The sequence below is a fragment of the Antechinus flavipes genome, chromosome 4 (assembly GCF_016432865.1).
Source record: "Antechinus flavipes isolate AdamAnt ecotype Samford, QLD, Australia chromosome 4, AdamAnt_v2, whole genome shotgun sequence".
Taxonomy (NCBI): Eukaryota; Metazoa; Chordata; class Mammalia; order Dasyuromorphia; family Dasyuridae; genus Antechinus; species Antechinus flavipes.
In genome coordinates, this window is record NC_067401.1 from 244,368,253 (window position 1) to 244,385,630 (window position 17,378).

A 17,378-nucleotide genomic window follows, 5' to 3' on the forward strand; every position below is an offset into this window, starting at 1 on the left:
AATGATAATGATTTATATGAGTTTATTTTGTATCTTGTTATTTTGCTAACTTCTCTTAAGAATTATTCATGTGCTTTTATCTTTTTGGAAATGGTTGTTGTGTTTGTGTCTCTTTGTGATGTTCAGTGTAATTTATATGGTTTACATAACGAATCCATATCAAAGAACTTTTTAAATTTCATGTAATCGAAGATTTCCTTTATATAGTTGATTTGAGTATAATAAGCAGGACAATTGTTATTCACAATTATTCTTTGAACAGTATTGCTAATACTACATACATGATTCTGCTCATTTCACTCATCATTTTTTTCATGTAATTACAGATTTTTCTAAAATCAGCTTGCTCTTTATTTCTTATAGCACATTGATCTTTAATATTTAATTTAATACTTAAGGGTAATGTCTTGTGGAATATGATGTGAGAAGTTGGTTTAAACATAATTTCTGCCATAACACTGTTGGAATCTTTACAAACTGCTAGCTCATTAAAGTTGATAGATTACTGATCTAATCTTACAAAGACATGTTTTGGGTCAGAACCTGAAACAAGGTACTAAGTAGAACTAATTGATATGATGCTTGTGTTTACACTGTTACTCATTGGAATTCACAAGTATGGGAGATTCACAAAGTTAACTATGTAACTTTGTGAATTCACACTTCCCTTGAAGCTCTTAGGGCCAGAGAGCACTATGGGAGAAAACCCATAATCCCTCTCTCGGATCCCACAATTCCTCTCTCTCATATATAAGAAACAGACAGAGGCTCTTGGAGAGAGATTCATTCCATTTTCCACTTGACTAGTGGTGGCAGAAGAAAATTCAGCTGAATTACATGGAGAGTGGAGCTGAATTTAGATTGAAAAGGAAACGTCAAATGAGGTCAGCCAGAAGCCCTCTCCGAGTGAGGAGTTTTACTTCGGAACATTGACTCTCAAGAGAGAGAGGCCTCTAAGAAAAGCTATATTGGAGCTATATTGGAGATTGAGAGCCAGAAGCCTTCTCTCCGAGGCAAGAGAGATCCATTCCATTTTCCACTTGGCTGGCTGGAGGACTGAAGGACAAACCTTTGGATTTGGAGACATTTGGAGGGAGCTCTTGGAACCAAGCAGAGAGATAGGCTTCTCAACTAACCGGGCTATTTTGGAAGGAGAAAATAAACGTTTGCATTTTATCACCTGGCTGAGGTTTGGGTGATTATTACTTTCAACTGCAACTAAGACTGCTTCCAGAAAACCTCCCGAGAAACCTGGTTTCTCCCCCAGGGAGAACCATTCTTATTTCATATGTTATTTTAAAGAAGAACAAGAAATCCAACATTTTAAAATAATATATGAAACATAACACTTTTTCCCCCAGCATTCTTTTAAAAATCATATGCTGCTTTTTTTTTTTTTTTGCCTCCTAAATGATTTATGTTTTTTGAGGGAGTTGATAAATAAAGTACCCAGGTGCTAGGTTGTGAGGAAGTAGTTTACAATATGAAAAACTCCCCATAAGACATTTATCAAAGTCACAAAGGATGCCATTTATTAATATGAAACAGTTAATGAGCTAAATCAAATATAATTAAGTAAGGCCTAATCATAATATAATTAAGCAGGATGTTTCCTGCCAGAGGGAAGAGGGAGCAGAAAGTAAGGATGGGGTGAGTCTAGGGAGTTAGGGAGGAACTAGGGAGGGGCTTAATTAAGAGCATTGTTATATGCCTGTGAAACCTGGGTAGTATACCAGTGAATGCCAGGAAACAGAAATATTGAGATTTCTGCCATCATTATGTTACAATCTATGTCTTGTAATTGAATTAATGTTTATTTCATGACTTTGTACAGTTAAACATATGGACAATTTATTACTAATATTAGTTGACTCTTCCTTTCAGTTTAATGCAGTTTCTTTATTTATCTCCTCTCTTCCCTTTTATTTTTGAATGTTTGTTTTTGCTTTGTCAGAATTATAACTATGGTGTTTTAAAAAGATTTATTACTTCATGCATAGTAAGTATTTTTCCATCCCTTCAATTTTATGTATGTATTTTTAAAATGTGTTTTTGGTAAGCAGCAGGAGGAGTAGGGTTTTGTTTTCTCATCTAATCTTGTCACTTTTTCATTTCATTGGATTAATTTATTCATCTTTAAAGTTATATGTTAGGTTTGAATTTTCCTCTTTATTTCTAATGATATATATTTTTTCCTCCTTTTCATTGTAAATACAATATTGGGTCTATGCAGGTACTTTAATCCTTTGGCCTGTACCACTGGCTTTCTTCCCATCACCCCCTTACCACTCTCACTTATTTGTTATCCCTTACTCTTTTTTATCATTCTTCCGAAACCTTTCCCTTATTAAAATAGAGTTTCTCTTTAACTGGTCCTGTTAATTAGTTTGTTAAGTTTTTTGGTACCTATTTCCAGAGAAGATTGTTCTCACTGTCTTCATTATCCAGCTTGTTTTAAAACTTTTAATTCTCTGGTCAAGACTCCTATAAATATCCGGTTTCTATTTTCTATATTCCCCATGGAATCAGAATCTCCTAGGTATTTATTTTGTGCTCTCTCTTAAAGCGGTTTCTGCCTCTGCCTTGTAAAGTTTGCCCCATTGATTCTCCTTTTCCACTGTACTTCACTTGTAGAACAAAGATAATTCTTGCTTGTAACTGGACACTGTACCTTGGTAGAACCTCTTCTCTTCCACTCTGACCCTGATTATAAAGGCTAGATATAGATCAGAAATCTCTGACCTTCTTTCCTCCCCCTTCCCCCCCTTTTTTTCCACCTCAGAATTTCCTCCCTGTGTCTTCTTTGTCTTCTCACTCCACTAAAGTCAGTTGCCCTCAGGAATTCCATCACAGTTTCTAGCACCAATCATAAACCAACCTCTTTTACCCTTTGTTATTATTGTTATTCAGTCATTTCTGTTGTGTTTCACTGTCCATTACTCCATGGTAATGGGGGTTTGTTTGTGTTTTGTTTTTTTTTTTTTTACTTAACCTCTTGACATAAATATATTTTTTAATTTTCTGTTAATTAAAAAAAAAGAAAGACAAAAAAGGAAAATAAAACAGAACATTGTCATATGCCCAGCAAAACATCAGGGAGGATTCATAATATATAACAAATTACCAGTTCAAGAAAGGATATATGAGAGAGAAATTATATTCATGAGTGTTCATCTTTTCTCTGCTTCCTTGTATGTTATTTTTTTTTTGTTCTGTGCTATGCATTTCTTTTTTTTTTTTTTACCCCCCCTCTTTCATCTCCCTCCCCCTTTCCTTAAGCAGGCTATAGTTAAGCACAGACATATATATATATATATATATATATATATATATATATATATATATATATATATACACACACACACATATATGTATGTATGTATACAAATATATACACATACATCTGCACAGCCCTTGAAGAGGGGACCTCGAAACTCTTAAAAATCTTCAACCCTGCCTCAGTAAGAGAACACCCCAGGGAGTTAAAGTGATTTGCCTAGGTGGGGCTGGTTGAATCCTGAGCTAAAGAATTCCAACTGTATTCAAACAGAAGATCTATTCAGTTCAACTCAAGCTGTACCCAGCCCCATTAAGAGCAACCTCCAGCTTGTAGCCAAGGCTTATAAAAGAGCCAGTCTAAAACCTCTTTGCAGAGGTTCCAAACATGCCAGCTATGCCATGCTTGCTATGCCAAGGAGCCTCTGTCCACTGGAATGTTCTTTCCCAGTGTCACCCTCTCTTTACCCTCACTTATTTCCCTAACAAGACTTCATGCCTTTCTGTCAGAAATTCTAACTTCCCAATTCCTATAATTAAACCTCTTTTATCATTCTAGGTTTTTGGGTCTGTAAATTCCTTTACAGAGAATCTCTGCGCTGCCAGAAGGGAGTCCCCAAAACTCCCTACCCTTGTGCTGAATCCCAAGGGGGTGCAGGGTAGCCAAACCTCTCCATTTGGTTCCCTGAACCTGCCACTTTACCTTCTCACCCTCACCATATGTATAAGTATATGTATGTGTGTGTATATTTTCTCACACAAACCCATCCACATTTACATATATCTATATATACACAGGGCAACATGCATACATATCTAGTTACTCAGATGCATACACACACACACACACAAGCATTTACCCATATGTGAATATGCATCTAATATAATATTAGTATGGTTGAAATATAATGTTAATTTCTTTCTCTCTTTATTGAATATTGTAAGTTTGACTTTGTCTAAAATCAATGGTTACTAGTCTTTTTTTTTTTTCTAGTAAATTCTACTCCTGAACCTTCTTGTAGTGTTTCTTTCCTATCCTTGCTTAACTCTTCTACTTTGCTCTTAATTAATTGATGGGAAGATAGTACTTTTAGCTTTACTTTAGTTCTCCTCTTTTATGGTGTTCTTTTTTCTTCTTTTAAAATAATATAAGATGAATGGTTCTTTCTGGGGGAGAGCAGGTTTCTTGGGGAGGTTTTCTGGAGGCAGCCTTAATAGCAGTTCAGATCAGTAATTACCCCAAATGCAGCCAGCTGGTCAAAATACAAATGTTTATTTCTCCTTCCAAGTCTTGTCTCTTTCCTTGGGCCCAGATAGCTAGATTCTTAGATGCCTATCTCTCTGCTTGGTTCCAAGAGCTCCCTCCGAATGTTTCCAAATCCAAAGGTTTGTCCTTCAGCCTCTGCCTCTGCTTTCTTCAGCCTCCAGCCAGCACAAAGATGAATCTGGCTCTAGCTCAACTCCGACTCGTGGCTTCTTCTGACTTGATGCTCTCCTCTCCATGTAATTTGGCTGAATTCTGTCTGAGAGCCTCTGTCTGTATCTTATATATGAGAGAGAGGAATTGTGGGATGTGAGAGAGAGGAATTGTGGGATAAGAGAGAGAGGGATTATGGGTTTCTTCCCAGAGTGCTCTCAGGCCCTAAGAGCTTCAAGGGAGGTGTGAATTCACAAAGTTACAAAGTTTACTTTGTGAATCTCCCATACTTGTGAACTCCATTGAGTAAAGGTGTGAACACAAGCATTGTATCAATTAGTTCTACTTAGTACCTTGTTTAAGCTTCTGGCCCAAAACATCAACTCTAATGAGTTAGCAGTTTGTAAAGATTCCAACACTCTTTGACCTGGAATCACAAATCAAAAGCTCCACCCTTCTGCAAGTGCCAGTCCTACTACTTCTGCACTCACTGAGTGGCTGGTTCTTTCTCACCCAGGACTGCCACTCTGCTGCACAATTAGATGTTCCTAATTAGTCAAAGTTCAGTCTTCCCTCAGACTTCTGACTCTGCCTACAGTCTGGGAGATGAAAGTTTCTGTTTCCTGCTGAGGTTTCAGCCAAATTCATCTAGGTCCAGAGCTCCCTATTTGATCTTTCTTTGGAACTAGCCTGGAGGTGTTTGCACTTCATACTGGTCAATCTCAGTCCTCGGGTTTTTCTTTGGATCTTTTTTGGTTGTGACCCTTTTCTTGACTTTTGATTTGTCTATGTTCATTCTGAGGTACAAATTTGTTTTGTGTGTGGGAGAATTCTGGTGAGCATCAAATTTACAGACCTACTCTGCCATCTTCCCCAAATCCTCCCCCAGGAGGTTTTCTTGGCAAAGATACAAGAATAGTTGACCATTTTCTTCTTCAGTTCATATTACAGATGAGAAACTGAGGCAAGTAGGATTAAGTGACTTGTCCAAGTCACATAGCTAGTAAGTGTCTAAAGCTAGATTTGAATGCTGGAATATGAATCCTCCTGATTCCAAGCCCACTGCCCTATCCATTGGGGGTCACTTAGCTGAAGCCTCCCCCTTCCTATTTACCCTTGGAAAGGAGAATTTCTCTTTTTTTTTTTTAATTTTAATTTTTATTTATTTATTTATTTTTTTTTGGGAAAGGAGAATTTCTCAATGGAAATCCTTCCTACCACCAAAGTAAGGATTGTTACCTCTACCTTAATTCCACCTTCATTAGTCTCCTTGTGTACATTTTGAAAGAATTTTCTTACTAGTCCTGTTTTCACTCTGTTGCTGTTGATATCCTTGATATCTGTATTCATTCATGGCTTCTGCATTTCTGTTGTCTGAGATATTCAAGAAGCAAATCATTTCTTAAGTCTGCTTTTCTTTTTCTAGAGTATTTCAAATCCCTCATTATAATTGAAAATCTGTGTTTCCCTCTCCCGCATTATAGTTCTGCCCAGATTTGCTGTAGGTAGGTCATCCTGGCTTTGAATACATTATCCCTTCCTGTATTTTCTGGTAGGAATAGAATAGTCTGTGTTAATCAAAATCCCTTTCTTTTTTATGTGAATTTGTTTCTGAAATGGATTATTGAATTTAACCACTATGTGTTTGAGTTTGCAGCCTTGGTTTTTTTTTGGGGGGGATTGGGGTGGGGTGGGTTTTTTTTTTTTCTGAAGGCTACTTATGAATTCTTTGATATTTTGTTTTCTGTGTTTATAAATTCTTGTCAATCCTCTTGAATTATTTCTTACATCATGATATTCTGCTTTTTTTCCTTCTTATATTCTTCTGAAGAGATCTGTGGTCCTTAGGTTGTTTCTACATTTCCTCTTAGAGATCAGTATGTTTTGCCTCCATAGTAAAAACATTTTCTTTTAATATGCTTGTTTCTTCCCTCTCTTCTAGGTTGTCCTTCATATTTGTATTCCCTATCCTTTGTTCTTTTCTGTTGCAGTTACCAGTTTTTCTGTTCTGCTTGTTATTTTTGCTGTGCAGACCTTAAATACTGCTGTTACAATTTTCATTTCTCTTTTGAACCACAAGTTTCATAAAACATATATATCCAGCAGAGCTGACAAAATTTAAGGCATAACTCATAATTTTACAAATTACCTTAAATACACTTTAGAAAGCAACTCATTATCTAATTAGGGGATACAAACATATGACCTCCCCTAAGGTAAATTACCAGAACTTTATTTTAATAACCTATATTTTAACTTAACATCAAATCAAACATAGCTTTAAATTTCCAGTAGTTTCAATTTGCCACAAATTTTTAAGATCTCACGCTTAAAACAAACTAATTCAGCAATACAATTTTTATTTGTTTAATTTTGTTTATTATTAGCTTTTTATTTACAAAATATGCATGGATAATTTTTCAACATTGACCCTTGCAAAACCTTCTGTTCAAATTTTTCCTTCTTTCCCCCCACCCCACCCCAGATGGTAGGTAGTCCAATACATGTTAAATATGTAAAAATATATGTTAAATCCAATATATGTATATGTATTTATACAGTTATCTTGCTGCACAAGAAAAAATTGGATCTAGAAAGAAAAAATGTGAAAATACTATGTTATAGCACATATAATTTAATAGTCATTGTCTCATATAATTAAATTTTTTTCCAAAATCAATGCAATTTATACAATTTTTATAAAACTGCTTTTACGATCATATTTCAAATAATAGATTTCATTGAACTGATTGAGCATAGTTTCTTTCTCTCTCTCATCCCACGTGTCCCTGCTGCAATCAGGATATGGGAAAGGAGAACAAAAAAGAAAAAGACTCTTTAATTTATGCATTATTCTCCTCCAGGAGGAGGCCCCAATTTCCAAATTTACACTTACACACACACACACACACACACACATTTATTTCAATGTTGATTTTGTATATTGGTCACATCTAAAACCCTATAGGTACCAAATATGAAGCAAATAAATCCAGTAAAGAAATTAATACTCATATTAGCATTTGCTTTGTGCTAAGGACTTTGGAATCTCAATGACCAATTGCCAAATTCCCAGTCATTATTCTCAACAATTTTCCTGCAGCTAAGTCAGTCTTTTTTTCTTTTTAACAAATTCTAGCTCACAGAATAGACATGATGTAGATACTCCTCATAGACACAGACAATAATTACATCTGAACATTATATCATCTCTTACCCACACAAAACAGATATATCCCATCAAGTGCACTTTTTTTTCTCTGAATATTTGAGTTGGATTGCTTCTTCTCTTTGATGATCCCAGCGTTCCTTACTAGGACTTCCCCTTGACTTTGGATCACCATTCTTTCTGGGGAGAGCATCTATTCTCATAGCTTGATCTCCTGTAATACACAGAGCTGACCTCTTGACTCAGACTGTCAACCTCAGAAGGGGTTACCTACCTTTCCGGGCCATCCAAAGTGTTCCTGTGTCTGTGTCCTGGCTCACCTCTTGACAATGGATCACCAAGTAATCCCAGGGCTCACTGCCACCTAAGGACAGCCCAAGGACACATCACAGTCAGTGCCCTGCTAGATTACATGTACGTAATTTACCTGGCTCACTCTTACCCTTGGGCTTCTTCAGAGACTTGTGCTTCTGTTTGTATCTGAGAGCCTTTCTTAGTCCCATACTTCACATAGAGGGAGGCTGAAAACCCAACCTGGTGCCTTCCTTCAATCAGAATCCTGGCATCTCTCTGGGAAGCCACAAGTCCCGGATGAGCCTCCATAAATTGTGTAAGACAGCTAGATCCCTTTTCCAAATTAACTAATCAGAGACATCTTCAGGTACAAAGAGAAAGCATTTAGTCCCTGTTGGGAGAGAGCCAGCACATTCAGGAAGCATCTCAGTTCCTAACATGTGTCTGACCTGACAAGCCAGAAACAGGAAAGCTGGTTAAATAGCAAAAGACCCAAGCCTTTTCATTGGATAGACAAAAAGGAAGTAACCGTCATTGACAAGTAGTCACCAATGTTGTTAGCTTCCTGTATGTCATGTCATTTCCTCTAGCTGACGTAGGTTTGACCTTTAAAGACCCATAGATCTAGAGATCATGTGACTTCCTGCAGCCTAGGGCCCAAAGCTTAATCTTCCAGCTTTGCAGATCTCTGGAAATAGGGACCACAGTGGTTTAGGCCTAGTCTCATAGACTTTTTGAGAAAACTTCAACCCATCCAATTCAAACTGAACTAGCTTAAAGTTCTTTGAGTTTTCTTTTTGAGATCTTCAGTAATTTCATTCTATATCCACTCCCTTCTCCCACCATTTTCTATTACTGTTTACTTTCTATCTTCCCTCCAGGAATGTTTTCCTTGGGAACTGGATCTTAAATCATCTTCCCACACTGAGCAATCATTGTTCTCCAGTCTAGGTTTCTGCTCAAATGACTTTCACGGAGACAGAAAAGGCTTAATTCAACTAAATGTTGGTTTTTTTTTTTTTTTCCAGGCTTAGGTAGAGTTACCTTCCTCCCTGCTTCCCTGTTTCTCCACTCCCATCCCCTCCATAGTAACATATCCTGTTGTCCTTTCTTATTTCCTTTATTCTTCTGTTCTCTGCCTTAGTACCATGGTAGTGTTATAGGCTTGAATTCTGTAATTTGGGTATCTGAGCTTTTGGTAGAGGTGGGAATTGAAGATAATTTCTATTTGAAACCCAGAAATTTTCCTTCCTCTTTCGTTCAGTTTCTCTAAACTCCTGCACATTTTTTTTTTTTTGCATGTAAAACCTGATAGCATTGAATTGATTGTCTGCCATGACCCAAGCATTAGTATTAGTGCTTTGAGAAATGAGGAATACAAAGAGTCATGGAGAGATTTACTTAATCTGATGGAAGAATGAGGAAAACAGAGCTAAGAAAAAAAACTATAATCAAATGGGACTGTTGCAAAACAAACAAAAAAATGCATGTTTCCACAGAAGAAATAAAAAGTCACTGCCTTCTCTATTTTTTTGATCTGTTTGGCATAATTTTTCTTTTAAAACATTATTTATGCATTGTTGGTGGAGTTGTGAATGATCAACCATTTCTGGAGAGCAATTTGGAACTATGCTCCAAAGACTAAAAAAACTGCATACCACAACACAATAGTTAATGACTATAGTAGTCCAATGTTTGATAAACCCAAAGAGTCCAGCTTCTCATTAAACTGACTGACTGACAAAAATTGTTGGGAAAATTGGAAATTAAGTGTAGCAGAAACTAGGCCTTGACTCACATCTCATACACTATACTAAGATAAGGTCAAAATGGGTTCATGATTTAGACATAAAGAGTGATAGTTTAAGCAAATTAGAACAACTTACCTTTTAGATCTATGGAAAAGGAAGGAATTTATGGCCAAAGAAGAGAGCTATTATTATTATAGAAGGCAAAATGGATTGTTAGAATCCTAGTCTCAACTTAACTTGAAACAAGGTGATAACTCAAGGGAGATATTAGAATCCTAGTGTTAACTCAGTGGAATTGATACAATGCTTATTGGTTCACACCTTAGAGCAAATCCTTATAAAGTGATAAGTCAATTGCCTAATTTAGCATGGTACTTTGCAAATTCTCTAACTCACTAATGTATTTAAGTACTCATTGGAGTTCACAAGTATTGGAGATTCACAAAGTTAACTTAGCAACTTTGTGAATTCACACCTCCCTTAATCCCTCCCTCAGAGGAGGAGTCAACCTTTGGGAGATCATATACAAAGAAGCTCTTAGCTTCAGGTTAGTCAGTTTGGAACATTGCCAGGAGTCAGAGGAGCACTCTGGGACAGACACAGAGCACTCTGGGAGGAACCCACAAGCCCACTATCGGAGGCGGAGTCAGATTCATTCCAACTTCACCTTGGTGCTGGCTGGAGATATTTGGAAGAAGAGTTGCCAAAGCTGGCAGAGGCAGAAGATTAGCAACGAGAGCCCTCGGAACCAAGAAAACTAACCGGCCTATTTTGGAGGAAGCAATTAAAGATCTGAACTTTTAACACCTGGCTGCATTTGGGGTGATTAATGGATAATTTGATTATATTAAGTTTTAAAAAATTTTGTACAAACAAAATAAATGCAGACAAAATTAGAAGGGAAGCAATAAAATGGGGGGAAATTTTATATCAAAGGGTTCTGATAAAGGGCTCATTTCTAAAATATATAGACTCAAATTTATAAGAATTCAAGCCATTCTCCAATTGAAATGGTCAAAGGATATGAATAGACAATTTTTAAATGAAGAAGTTAAAACCATTTATAGACATGAAAAATGCTCTAAAATCACTGTTGATCAGAAAAGTGCAAAGTAAGATAACTCTGAGATACCACTGCACACCTCATAGATTGGCTATGATAGGAAAAAAATGAGGAATGTTAAAGGGGATGTGGGAAAACTGGGATACTAATACATTGTTGATGGAGTTATGAACTGAAACAACCATTCTGGAGAGCAATTTGGAATTATGCCCAAAGGGCTATCAAACTGCATGATCCAGCAGTGTCTCTACTGGGTATGTATCCTAACGAGATCATAAAAAAGGCAAAAGTACCTCTGTGTTCAAAACTATTTGCAGCAGCCCTTTTTGTAGTGGCAAGAACCTGAAAACTGAGTGGTTGCCCATCAGTTGGAGATTGGCTGAATAAATTATGGGATATGAATGTTATAGAATATTGTTTGATAAGAAATGATCAGGATGATTTCAGAGAAGTCTGGAGAGATTTACATGAACTGATTCTAAGTAAAGTGAGTAGAAGCAGGAGAACATTGTACGCAGTAACAGCAAGATTATGTGATGAAAAGAGCCATGTCCTTTAGGATGATCCAGTGAGGTGATTTAGGCCAGTTCCAATGGTCTTGTGATAAAGAGAACCATTTGTATCTAGAGAGAGAGGACTGTCTGTGGATCATAACATAGTATTTTCATTTTTTATTGTTGTTTGCTTGCATTTTGTTTTATTCCTCATTTTTTTTCCGTTTGATTTGATTTTTCTTGTCCAGCATGATAATTGTGGAAATATGTATAGAAGAAATGCACATGTGTAACATGTTGGATTATTTTGTCTTTTAAGGGAGAGGTTGGTGGGGGAAGGGAGGGAAAAATTTTGGAACACACAGTTTTGCAAGGGTGAGTATTGAAAACTGCATATGTTTTGAAAATAAAAAGCTTTTATTAAAAAAAAAAAATCTGTGCATATCCTTTGATCCCGAAGTGTCAATACTAGCTTTATATTCTAAAGAGATCATAAAAGAAAGAAAAGGATCCACATGTGTAAAAAGTGTTTGTAGCTACTCTTTCTGTAGTGGCAAGGAATTAGAAATTAAGTGGATTTTCATGAATTGGCTGAATAAATTATGGTATATGAATGTAACAGAATATTATTGTTCTGTAAGAAACGATGAGCAGGTTGAACCAGAATCATTATATACACAGTAACAAGATTATATGATGATCAACTGTGATAGACTTGGCTCTTTTCAGCAATGCAGTGATTCAAGAGAATTCCTATAGATTTGGAATGGAAACTACTAGTCTGCATCCAGAGAGAGAACTATAGAGGCTGAGTATGTAGTGTAGACCTTTTGTTTATTTGCTTGCTTTTTCATTCTCTTGATTTTTTTTCCAGTTTCTTCTGATTTTTCTTGTATAATATGACATATATAGAAATATGTTTAAAAGTCTCATGCACATATAACCTATGTAGGATTGCTTGAAAAGTATCTGTACCTGTGTTAGAGAAAAATGTTCTCTTTTTAAACAAATTACTTTTATTTTTAATTTATTAAATAAAACAAACATTTCCATAATGTACTATAATAAATTTTTAAAAATTATTTTTGATGATGTGACTAACAAATTGGAGGTATAGGATTTTATATATATATATGATGAATAGAATTACATGTAGATGAAGACACATTTGGTTCTGGCTTCTTGGGCATGATCATCTTCCACATCCACCAGGGGCACACAATCCACCAGTACTTGTGGGTCTTTCAGTTCTGGGGTTAGGATTTTTTGATTTTTACCAAATGTTTCTTCTGAACTGAACCAAACTTCTTCTGAACCAGGCAGTGGTAAAACTCCTAGACATATGTGTAAATCTACTTCCTATCTGGCTTGCATATCCTCACCTTTGATGTCCAGCAATTGGGAGCAGTCAACATGGGTCTCTGCCAATGAAAAGGCTCCCTCTAAAATTGTGCTCCATTTCTGGGGACTAAGTTGGCTGTAATCGAGGACCTCAGGGCTGAAATTGTTCACTAAGGTTCAGAAGGTCATGCTTTTGCTCCAACTGAATGAGACATCCAACTGATGTCGACATGCTCCTACATAGTAGAAATGTCTAATTAGGCAGCTGCCTCTTCTGGATCCAGTGAGATGCTAGGTCTGGATATGTATTCATAATCATTTTCAAGTTAGACACTGTGTTCAACACTAAGAATATAAATACAAATCATAAGGAAAGACAATTTATATCCACACAGATCTTATATTTTAATGTGAAGATAGTATATAAAAGGAAAAGGAAAATGATGATGGGTTGTGTGAGGGTAAAAGTCAGGGTTTTCAACTACCTAGGAAAAAAGATGTTAGCCTAGAGTTTCTGCCTTAAGTTTTTTTTTTTGTTTGTTTGTTTTGTTTTGATTGTGGGTGTTTTTTGTTTGTTTGTTTTTGTTTATTTTAAGGCAGTTGGGGTTAAGTGGTGATTTGCCCAGGATCACATAGCTAGTAAGTATTAAGTGTCTGAGACCTCAGATCTTCCTGATTCCAGGACTGGTGTTCTATCTAAACAGTGCCATCTGGCTGCTCTTTAAGTGGAGGTTTTGAAAGGAGCAATCCAATCAGAGCGACAGGCCACAGGATTGGGGAGGGCACTTCTAGGATTTGAATGAGTTTCTAGAATGAAAAAATTTCGAGGACATAGTAAAGAAAGTAGCCTGGAGAAGAATGAAGACTTCTATTTGTAGGAATATCTGTGTGGAAATATTTGGATCCCTAGGAGCTGTTAACATTAATAAGTGGGAGAGGGTACAGCAAAAAAGCAAGCCTAGGATCAACCTTTGAGATACCTCCCACAATGGCTATGACGTGGATGATGATTTAGCAAGAGAGAATGAGAACAAATGTTGATCAAGTGAACAGAAGGAAATCCAAGAGAGAATAATGTTAAAAAAAAAAAAAGAAAAGAAAAAAAGAGAACCAGAAAGAAGATTCTATCTATTGGGAAAAGGTGACTAACATTGTCAAATCCTACAAAAGCTAAGAAAATGAAGATTAAGAAGGACTTAGTTATATGCTGACCATTGGGACATGGTTGTTGTACTTTGTTCTTGAAGAGGACCAAAATTACATCACTATATTAAAGTCAAATTACAGTGTGTCTGTGGCTGATGAGACCAGTACGAACCCAGAATGCTTTTGCCACGGGTCAAACACACAGTCCCTATGAATAGTTGGGGTGGCTTCTCTAATTTGGTGCATCTCATGTTTCTTTGAGCTAATTCAATTCTGCTTTGCTCATAGAACATAGCACCTTCTCTCTTGAGGGCTTGCCATCTTGGGTGATCCTGTGCTGGTGTCTCCCGTGTCATCCAATCAATTCTAAAGTTCTTAAGAGAGACCTTGAGAGTGTTCTTGTATTGCTTTTTCTGGCCATCAAGTCCAGCTAGAATATCTATGAGTGGGAATAGGTTCCTGTTGAAGCTAAATGAATAGAAGTACAAGGTTAATGGTTTCCCATGGACCTGAGTCCAAACTACTTCGCTTAGTTCCATTTTGTCTTGGGTTCTCAACTTGGAGAGGAACCAGGAGCAGGGTCTGAAAGTGTTCTGAAATTCTAGGAAAGAGACTATGTTAATAAGTGTCCTTTTTCCTTTTTTTTAATACAGTGATACAAATCCCCTCAGTATAGAAGATAATGAGTCTGACACTTCAGAAGGAAAGAAGGTAAGTTGATTTTTTTATGATTAAGTGATAGCAAAACTATTTACTATTTTAACCACTATAAATCATTAATCATTACCTCTAGGAGTTTGTATTTTTAAAAACCAAACAATAGCATTTGTTTTCAGTTACTTGTTATTGATGTTGTTTTGCGAGATCTTTTTAAATAAAATTTTGAATAGGCATTTTCTTTATCAGAAACTGTTATGTCCATATGATATTATTGGAGTCAAAGTAAAGGATATGGTTCTCATCGCTCTTTTTTAAGATATGTAAAGGAATATGGTGCATTCACCAATGAGGAAGTTCACAGAAGTTTACTCTGCTGAGCTGAACCAAAGATGAAGGCAAACATAAGTTTTTAATACAATGAGTTAAACACTGGTTACTTAACAACATAGGAAAAATTATAAAACAGGAATCTGAAATACTAGGGTCAAGGTAAACATTAGGTCTTGCTTGATCACAGAAGGGTTCAGAACTAGTGTCATTACATTTAGGTTGTGTAAGAAAACACAATAATTCATAAGTAGAAACAGTGGCACATAGTATAAGCATTTGCAGACTTATCTGTTATCTTAGCTTCCTCAATAGCTGGCAGTGCTTTTGCAGTAGTTTAAGATAGTTGCAGGTGGTAGAGCGTAAAGTTATAGATTTGGAGTTAGGAAGGCACTTTAGAGGTCATCAGTTTCAACTTATTTTTCTGTCTTTCTATTTTTTTTTAATGAGACCTAGAAAGGTTAAGACTTGCACATAGTCACACAAATAGCAATTTGCAGTCCTAATTAGTCCATCTTATAGATCTTCTGAAACAGTTCTCATGCCACTGTCTTTTTCATGATTGCTGACTTCTGCTTCTCCTTGAACATGAACTGCAAAGAATGGTCATCCCCATTTCTGTTAAATGTCAATATGGACACCAATGTTGAACCTTGTTATTGTTGCAAGACAGCACTTCCAAAGGTAGAGTTCTTCAATGGTTGTAAAGAAAATTGAAAAGTACAGTAAATTACTTAATCCTAGGCAGTCATTTGTGAATGCCCTAGTGTTACTCTGTACTTTTCATTGCCAGTCTCTACTAATTCCCAGGGCATCAAACAATCCTCTGGCCACTGACCTTTGCAGTGTAAACTAACTTAATCGAACTGGCCTCCTCTGAGGCCTTCAGAGATCTCTGGCTACGATTTCTTGAATCGTAGTTTAATAACCGATAATGCGCTCAAGAACAGCCATGTGCAGACTTAAAGCCTTTATTATACTTGCTTACAAAATGTCCTGATCTGTTTACTCCCAAGTGAACACTCGGTCTGCGAGAGACCCACGTGTTCACTATCAAGTTCCTTATCTCTCTTGGCTATTCATCCATTTAGTTCAGCTACCCCATGATAAAGAAAGCGAATTCCTGCTGCAGTAGACTTAAGAAGGGTGTATGAGGTTACACACATAGCCAATCAGAAAAGGAGATATCTCCTGTTAAGAAGCTACCTCAATATGACCAGTCCTGCCCATGGGGCAGTATTCTGTCCACAGAAATTACTTCTGGGCCTCTTAGCACTTCTGGCTTCTTACTTCCCGTTTGCACTGTGCTGACCCATTTAAAGAATCCTAACAGAAAATACCATCAAAAAAATGATAAAATCATTACTATTCCACCAGGAGACTCAAATTTTCATACTGTTGATATATTTATTGCTTGATAAAAGGATTTAGTACAGCTTTATGGTGCAATGGTTAGGAACACTGGGCTTGGAATTAGCAAGATTGTTCTTCCTAAATTCAAATCCTGCCTCAGACACTTAATAATATGTGACTCTGCACAAGTCACTTAATCCTTTAACCATACATGTGTACTACTGGGACTAGTAGTAATATTGAGTGCTTTGTATGGAATATCCTGGCTCTTTGTTTAGGGACTTATTACTTTACTGTTGTAATAGTAAATCATCAGACCAAAACAGAAGCTCCGCTTTCTGAAATATCTTAATAGTTACCATCCCTGTATGTATAGCTGAGGAAGAATGGGAAGATTTGAGTGGGTTGAGAAACTGGGAAATTAGATATTTTGAGAGAACATGAATATATATTCTGAAGGCATGAATTGAATTGAGAAAGATTATTAGTTATTAAGAAAGGAAGAAGAATGTTCCGGGACTTGGTTGATAACAACCCTTGCTATCTATTTTGGTTGATAAATTTAGATAGAGAGAAGATTACATAGTGATAATGATAGAGGGAAGGTCTGGAAATGGCATTTAAGAGCAAGAATTATTCCAATTGTTCTACAAATGATTTGGAGGATATGAGTCAGGGTGCAACAAATATTGAAAGGGATGGTCAGGGTCAGGGATATATATACTGTTACTGGTAGATGGGAGAGGGCATACATTTAGGTGGGGGAGCCCAGACTTAAGTGATTGAGTGCCAGAAAATAGAAAAAACATGAATAAAGGATGTAAAAAGAAGAATGAAAATACCAAAACTTAGTTTCTTGCTGACAAACAGTATGGGTCTGTCGTCCCCTCACATTAATATGCAACTTTTTAGTGTAGGTATGGGGTGGGCAGAACCATACAAGGAGTTTACAAGTAATCCATACAAGGATTAAGTGTCTAAATTGTGTTATTAGGGCAATAATCTCAACTGTGTCAGAAGTGCACTCAGAATTCATTATAGGTGACAGTTGTTTCCAAAAATAGCTATTCCTTGTCTCTATTTTTAT

General features: G+C 36.5%; 1 protein-coding gene across 4 annotated transcripts in view; it reads left to right on the forward strand.

The window, feature by feature from the left end:
• The window catches only part of SENP6 (SUMO specific peptidase 6), a 137,173-nt gene that overhangs the window by 36,836 nt on the left and 82,959 nt on the right, over window positions 1–17,378 (forward strand). For 3 of the 4 annotated variants that reach the window (XM_051997284.1, XM_051997285.1, XM_051997287.1), the window contains one exon: window positions 14,605–14,662. In XM_051997284.1, the coding sequence (XP_051853244.1) occupies window positions 14,605–14,662 (58 nt within the window). Of the gene's footprint in view, window positions 1–13,081; window positions 14,663–17,378 lie in introns of those variants that run through there. The other variant, XM_051997288.1, reaches the window with a different exon arrangement.